At 35.3% G+C, this 7,521-nt stretch overlaps 1 protein-coding gene across 3 annotated transcripts; it reads right to left on the bottom strand.

Annotated features, from left to right (window-relative positions):
* Nucleotides 1-3,739: 3,739 nt before the first annotated feature.
* LOC7468854 (uncharacterized) lies at nt 3,740-7,037 on the bottom strand. Of its 3 annotated transcripts, XM_024602222.2 has the most exons (3): nt 5,690-7,037; nt 4,383-4,516; nt 3,740-4,185 (listed from the first exon to the last, which is right to left on the bottom strand). In XM_024602222.2, exon 1 carries the CDS (start codon nt 6,915-6,917, stop codon nt 5,811-5,813), a length of 1,107 nt encoding a protein of 368 aa, XP_024457990.1. In that variant the 5' UTR covers nt 6,918-7,037; the 3' UTR covers nt 3,740-4,185; nt 4,383-4,516; nt 5,690-5,810. The 3 variants fall into 3 exon arrangements, with proteins under 3 accessions (XP_024457990.1, XP_024457991.1, XP_052309286.1); XM_024602223.2 differs by lacking the exon at nt 4,383-4,516; XM_052453326.1 differs by lacking the exon at nt 3,740-4,185 and having other exon boundaries at nt 4,223-4,516.
* Between the last annotated feature and the right edge of the window lie 484 nt (nt 7,038-7,521).

Below are 7,521 nucleotides of genomic sequence, written 5' to 3'. Positions count from 1 at the left end.
ATGTTTCACCTCTAGCAACTCGATGAGATTTTTCTCAAGCAGATCATTTAGCATCCTAGATATGTCTAAGTCTGGGAATGGATACACTTTTTCTTATTGCTTTTTCAAGGATGGCTTCTTTCTTTCACCCTTGTAAAAAGTAATCGATGTTGCACGATCATTTCTCTGAACTCCAATTGGTACCTTTACGATAACAGAGTTAACTACTGAAGATTGTTTTCCCTTGATCTTTAGAGCGCTCTTTCCGAATCTATGATCTTTAGGCTTATTTCTCTTGGGCTTTTGCATAGGTAATAATGAGCTTTCAGCTGTAGTAATACTAAGTTCCATGTCGTGAGCTCAAGTAGCCAATTCTTTAAAAGACTTTAGTTTGATGCCTTGTAAAATACAGTGTAGTCCCCAATGTATCCCTTGAATACACATATCTAGCATGGAAGTTCCAGTAACCCGATCTCTACAGTTGAGGCTAAGGTTTCTCCATCAATGAATGTAGTCAATGACAAACTCTTTCTTCCATTGACATGCATTGGTGAGTTCAATCATGCTAACCACATGATGAGTGTTGTAAAAGTGGTTAAGAAACTCGTATATCAATTGCTCCCAACTATCGATTGAACTAGACTCAAAGTCAGTGTACTAGTCGAAGGCATTACCTTTCAAGGAACAAACAAATTGTTTTATCATGAGATCACCATCACTTTCGACATTGTTCCAAGTCTCTATAAAGTGAGCTATATGTTGCCTTGCCATCGAATTGTTGAAACTTTGGTGGTTGATAGCTTAGAGGCATCCTTAGCACGTTGATTCTTTGGGTGTATGACTTTGTATAAGAATATATAGGTTGAACTGAGCTTTTTACTTGGTCCATGATGGCTTCCTTGATAAGTTCTTTCAATTGATTCGTGGTGAAAATATCATTAGTAATACCACATATATTTCTTGTAGCTCCAATTGTAAAATCTTCAATGACATCTAGTTGATCTACTTGCAAAGCCTTGGTAGCCGAAGTTTGGCCTCCCTCTTTCATGCTTCCGAGTTTGTTCATCAACTTTACTATCGCGTGGTCTTTTGCCTTGAGTGAAGTTGAAAGCCCCTTGACGAGTTTTGTCAAGTTAGCCACTTAATCCTTCAAAAATATAGTCTTAGTCCTCATCACTGACATGGTCTCAAAACTCGAAGCCGTACTTGATGATTGACATGGAGAAGTTTCCATGGGTGAATTGTCAAAGTAGTCGTCTTGGCTTTTGGAGTGGAGTTACTTGTAGCTTCAGGTTTGGAGCGAGCTCTCATGCTCCTTTTGCATTTGAAGTTAATGTCAACTTCATAATCGATTTAGTTTGTGCATACAACCCGGCGATAGATTTTGTTTTCAATGGCAGGGTTGAATAATCTTCAATGGTATGTCGACAACTTGAATCAGTAGCCTTGTTTCTTTTGGAAGCGACAATGGTGATCATGTTTTTTCTAGTTGACATTGAGAGGACGTTGAAAATTCTTTCTTAAAGGGAAGAGATGAGAGGTAGAGAAATCCCTAGAAGAGTTACCAGAAATTTGTAGACACAATTTTAAACACCTGAAATTAGAAAAGCAAACATGTAAAAATATTTGATTTTATTAAATATATGAATGAGTACAATCTCTATTTAAAATATTCTTACAAAAATAATAAACAATCCTCTGATTCTTCCCTTGTATTTGATATGTAGTGACTTGATTTATTTGTGAAATAAAGCCAAGATTTGTGCTTTGCAAGAACACAAATTTGGTGTATTGCAAAGCAAGATTTGATACTTTAAAAAATATCTTTGATTTGTCTTTAAAGTGCTGTTGAAGAACTCTAATGGGGGGCGTTTAGACTTGATCCAATAAAGCCTTATTCTTTGTAGACTTCAAGCGTAGATGAAGGAGACTTGAAAGTTTTTAAGAGAGCTTATTTACTTGAAGAGTTTGTCTTGAAGAAAATTTGTATCTCCAAGAAACCTCCCCTCTTTTTCTAGGTTGAGGCTTGATCCAATAGAGCCTTGTTCTTTGTAGACTTCAAGCGTAGACGAAGGAGACTTGAAAGTTTTTAAGAGAGCTTCTTTACTTGAAGAGTTTGTCTTGAAGAAAATTTGTATCTCTGAGAAACCTCCCTTTTTTTTCTAGGTCGAGGCCCTTTATTTATAGAGGTTTGCAAGGGATTTCAGGTCCTTTTCCAATGCCACATGACATAATTTTATTGATTGATCTTTATTGATGGAATCTTGCATTTATGACAAGATATCTTGAATATTTCATCCCATGTGCCAATCTTTCATTGGCCAAGAAATATAAGAAAGCTCATTTTTTTTTTCCATGTTATTTATTTAAATTTTATTTTATCATTTCATGTAAAAACAAAATATTCAACACATGACGAGATTTGATTGGTAGAAAATTTTGATTTCTATAGTCTAACAACTTTATTTCTTGGAATCACATTTCTATTAAATCAGATAGTAAAAAAACACGCAAAAAAAAACAGATCAAATTAATCTTTTTTTTGGACATATAAAAAAATGCCTAGGCATCATTAATATGTTTTCTAAGAGAAAAAAAAAAAGAATGATGAATTGAAAATCTAACACAAATTAAATGATATTCTTTATAAAAATATTAAAATAGTAACATATTGGATTAAACTGGATAGATTCGAGTGAATCAACTAAATCTACGACCTGGATCATAAGACTATGGTAACCTCATCAAAAGAAAACTGAAATAAATTATGATGCTCAATTTTCAATCAACTTAATATTAAATGATGAAATTGAAAATATAAATACTAAATTAAAAAAAAAAACTTGAGTTAACCTGTGTCAAACTTACGATTCGGGTCATGCACCTCATTAGATTTAACAACTTTTTATTTTCCAAAGTTATTTTTGATTTAATTATACACCAACCAGGTAATGCATGAAATAAAAAGCAACCCTAGTTTTTTAAAAAGTCATATAATAAAAAAAACACTTTTTTTCAAGTCAAATAAAAATAAAAACCTCTAAAGAACAAAGAAATGATGAAATGATATATTTTTTCCAAGTTTAAAGGGTTAAAAATATATTAAAAAATATAAAAAAGAACAAATAAGCCAGGTGTGTGGGCTTACCCGCACGCATGACCCTTAAAAAAAACATGGTTCATGCAGAGGCTCATGAAAAGAGGTTTGACATACGTTCCAGGCTTCTTCTTTTTTCAATATTAAAAGGTTTTTTCAATATTAAAAGGTGGACAATGTGTCATCCACCCTTTAATTTTTAAAATAAAAAATAACACAAACAACACGTCATTTGGTCGCTTAGTTTCTGGAGACCAAAAGGTCGTCGAAAAATCAAGTCTTAGGTTTTTTTAGTCTAAAATTTGGTTTTCAACTAATTTTTAAGCAAAACACCTAGAAAACGCTATAAGCACTTTCATAAACTCATACATGACCTCAAATAACCCAAAAACTCAAAATCAACTCAAAAAATTCTCAAAATTAGATCTATCATCTTAAGCAAGGAAGACGACAAAGAATACCCAAGTGAAACTCTACTTATTGAATATAACCTATTAACACCAAAATCAATGTCTTTCTTGGATGAAATTGGTTCTAGTCAATGTCTTCTCTCTACTACTGAAACTCAACAACTCTTTCTCCTTTTTCAAATCAAGAACTGAAAATTAAGGAATATGAAGTTGTGTATCAAAATGAACATTCCACAACAACTTCTTTGAAATCACCACCTATTTTTTCACTTTGATTCTCGAGCTTTCAATTTGACTATATGGAGTTCTAATTTGACAATAAAAGAATCAATTAAATGAGAAAAAATTTGATTACCAAATTGAAAAAATAAAACACCATAAATTCATGTAGAAAACATCTATGCCTAGGTTTTTTTTTTTTTTTTTGTAATCGTAATATAATTCTTTCAATTAAGTTACAAACTCAATCTAATTGATGTTTGTCAAACTGTTAAAGCGACATGTTCCTAAATCACTCGATAGGGGTGTAAATGAGGAGAAAGTGGAGGCAGCAGCAGTGGAATTCAATATTTATGACTGCCTTGGCTGCTTTGTGTCACCTGTTGTCTAGTTTCACCATCCCCGAAGTAACCGTTGTGCGATCAAAGGCTCCAAACCGAGAAAGTCGGTGGACCACCTAGACCTTTTATTCCCAGTCTCCTGTGGCAGTTTAGACAAGTTTAAATGAACGGATACAGAAGGCAGATAATATTGAGACCATGTATATCTGAGAAAACTAGTCAGAAAATTCTCGGTATGTAACTCTGATTCATTCAGTAAATTAAGCCTGCCACAATTGAATCAAAGCTAAAAGACAGTTCAATCGGACTTCCAAACATGCACTGTAGAAGCTCTACCTTCTTCACTTCCAGGATCACAAGATGTCAGAAAACCCTACAGCAGAAAAGCTGTCCACGCCAAAGTGAATCAAGCTGGGACAATAATGCAAACAGACTTAACCATCATCGACGAACATTGACAACTTCGATGCCTGTTAACAATAATTTTCAACTTCATTTTTCTATTCAGCTTTGATCCGGTAACCAGAGATGGATTATAAAGATTACACATACTACTTCAGACAGAAAAGAAAATCAGGAAGAACCTAAAATCTGGCCAGATGACCTAAGTCTACATTTCCATTTCCACTTGAACTAAAACAAGTCTCTTTTTCATTTGGGCTTTTTACCAACAATGCAATCCAGCAACCATGTTTGAAACACACAGAATAGAGCATGTTTGGAGATTGACCTAAAAACATTCTTTGCCAGTTCTGAGGACAAGCATGCAATCCCCAATGAACAGGTAAAAAGAATAAAAGAGCTTATGCAGCATAAACAGAACATGGTTAGAAACAAAACCCGGTGCCTAGAGATGGACATCCCAACCAAGACATCATGGGAAAGACTCCAACAACTACTAAACAAGGACAATGCCAACATTGAGCTATTCTGATGAAAGGAGCTAGAAACAACTTCTAATGATTTGCATTTGAACCAAAATTATGCTAGACGTTTTGAACTCCAAGATTCTAGTATATTGTGCCCCTGAAATGAAAGTAAAATAATGCACGAGAAGAATAAAAAGATCATCCAATTTCTACAGGACGACTGTAAGAACAGTTGTTTAGTTGACTTTCAGTCATGGGAGCAGGAACTTGACCATCTAGTTAATATGAATAAAAACCGTAGTAAATCAATTGACATATCTGGAGAAAATTTAAAACACATGCAGCAATGTTGATGACATCTAAAAGTATTAGCATAGTTCGATTATAGGATAAGTATGCATGCAGACATATAGATCTATAGTCATGAAAAAATATATTACTAATTACTTTGAACTTTCAAGTAGCATTTACCTACATTTACTCGCACATTCCAACATTACAAATCATTGACTTCATATAGAATGCCTGCATTTTATTTATTTATTTATTTTTGAAACTAAATGCCTAAAATGTTCAGCATAGAACAGATAACCATCGTACAAAATGTACATTTAGTGAAACACGGAACAAGTTTTACAGACACATTGCATAAACTGCTGAAAGGACATTGCTACACATCATAAAATGTTACATATCAACTATACGCAGTCAGTTGCATCATAACATTTGAACTCTACAAAACAACTAAAAGCAAAAAGGTTACAACAACAATACCTACGAAGTCCCGAAACTTAGCCAGCTGCAAAAAGACTCCCATCCTTCAGCCGTCAACACCTTCACATTCTATTCCTTTCCACCACATTGCACTTACTGACTACACATCAGACATCACAAACTACGCCTGCACAGGATATTTCCTAGGCCTTCCTCTCTTCCTGGGCCCTGCCATCCCCGTTGAATTCCCAGCCGTGCCCGTTGCACTCCCAGGCATTCCCATTGCACTCCTACCAGAAGCCTCCACCATTCTATCCTTACTCTCCCCATCAACCCTCACTGGCGTGGCAGATGCAGCATTACTCCTCATACCAGCGCCACCATGGCCACCACCGCTACCACTCTTACCGCCCACATTTGCCGCCACGTTGACACAATTCTTATCACCTCCTTGCAGCTGCTCTGTTCCAAACACTGGCGGCATCCAATTAGGAAACCCCGCACCTCCCCCGCCATTTTTCTCCCCACTCCCTGCAATACCAAGTGTAAACCCCAAAGGAAAGAACCCCCAGCAACAATAATAAGACTCCTGCCCGGGAACCAGAGGCGGCAGTGACGGTATTAAAACCGCATGAAACCCTCTCTGGCAGTTTTGACACCGCAAACAACAATTCTCGTAAACCCTAGGATACTCATACAAAATATAACAATACGGACATGCGGTCCAGAACGAAGATAATTTAGCTCTCTGTCCCTGCCCTTCTTGTTGATTACTCACGTTATTGACATTAGTTTTCAAATTTTCAGCCTTTTTATGGCCAACCGGTCTCTGGCTTCTCCTGACCGGTAATTTCCCTGAAGTAGACAAATCAATCTTCGAAAACAAACTCAATTCATTATCGTACAACGTTTTTTTACAAGTATCAGACAAAACAGCCCAAGCATCAGCGACAAGCTTGAAGGCATGGTCCGCGAAAGGGTACCTGTTCTTGTCTGGATGGAGGAGTAATGCGAGGCGACGATACTGCTTTTTTACAAGTTCGGAATCGTCAGTTTTTTGGCTGATTTGCAGGATCGAGTACCAGTCGTGGTGATTGTTGATGCGTTTTTCGGCTGATAAAAGCACATCGGCAACGGCTAAGATCTGTTCTGAGCCTTCCAAAAGGGGTTCGGTTTCTTGAGCTAAAACTGCGAAGTCTTTTGTGCCGCTGAGATCTCGTGATTGTAAGAGTTTCTCAGCTATTCCGAGAAGGCGCTCGGCTTCGGCTCTGTTGGGATTTTCGTTCATTTTGGCTGATGGAGTTGATGCTGTTTTTGGTTTTAACTGTTTGTCATGGAAGGTGAGGAAATGGTCGAGGGAGGAGATTGAAAAGGTACATGCTCGTTGCTAATGGCTGGATGCTTTTTCTTTATTGGACTGAATTGGGCTTAACTATTGAGTTTTATAGGGAAATGGGGGTGGAAATGAGAATGGGTATTTTAGTCTTTTAAGGTTCAAAACTCAATGAGAAAGATAACCTATCACACCAACCGAGTTGTCCATGTTTGTTTTTTTTTTGAAAATATGTGCTGTTTGTTTTTTTTAAAAAAAACTTCTTTGAAAAAAATTTAAAAATTATTTTTTTATTTTAAATTAATATTTTTTTTATTTTTCATATCATTTTAAAATGCTAATATTAAAAATAATTTTTAAAAAATAATAAAATATTATTTTAATGCACTTTCAAAAAAAAATATTTTTAAAAACAATCGTTATCATCCTTTCAAACACTCCCTATAAAATACAACTCTTAACTTTTTCATATTTAACTATATTATAAAAAATTAGTTTTGTCAAAAGAAAACATAAAATTTAAATGAAAAAAAAATGTTTTTTATTTAAAATTAAAAAA

Source organism: Populus trichocarpa, chromosome 5 (assembly GCF_000002775.5).
Source record: "Populus trichocarpa isolate Nisqually-1 chromosome 5, P.trichocarpa_v4.1, whole genome shotgun sequence".
Taxonomy (NCBI): Eukaryota; Viridiplantae; Streptophyta; class Magnoliopsida; order Malpighiales; family Salicaceae; genus Populus; species Populus trichocarpa.
Note: the sequence above shows the minus strand (reverse complement) of the source record. Positions and strands in the feature narration are given on the sequence as shown.

Bases quoted from the DNA above. Each gene is read 5' to 3' on its own strand.
- LOC7468854 (XM_024602222.2), bottom strand. From the start codon at position 6,917: ATGAACGAAAATCCCAACAGAGCCGAAGCCGAGCGCCTTCTCGGAATA.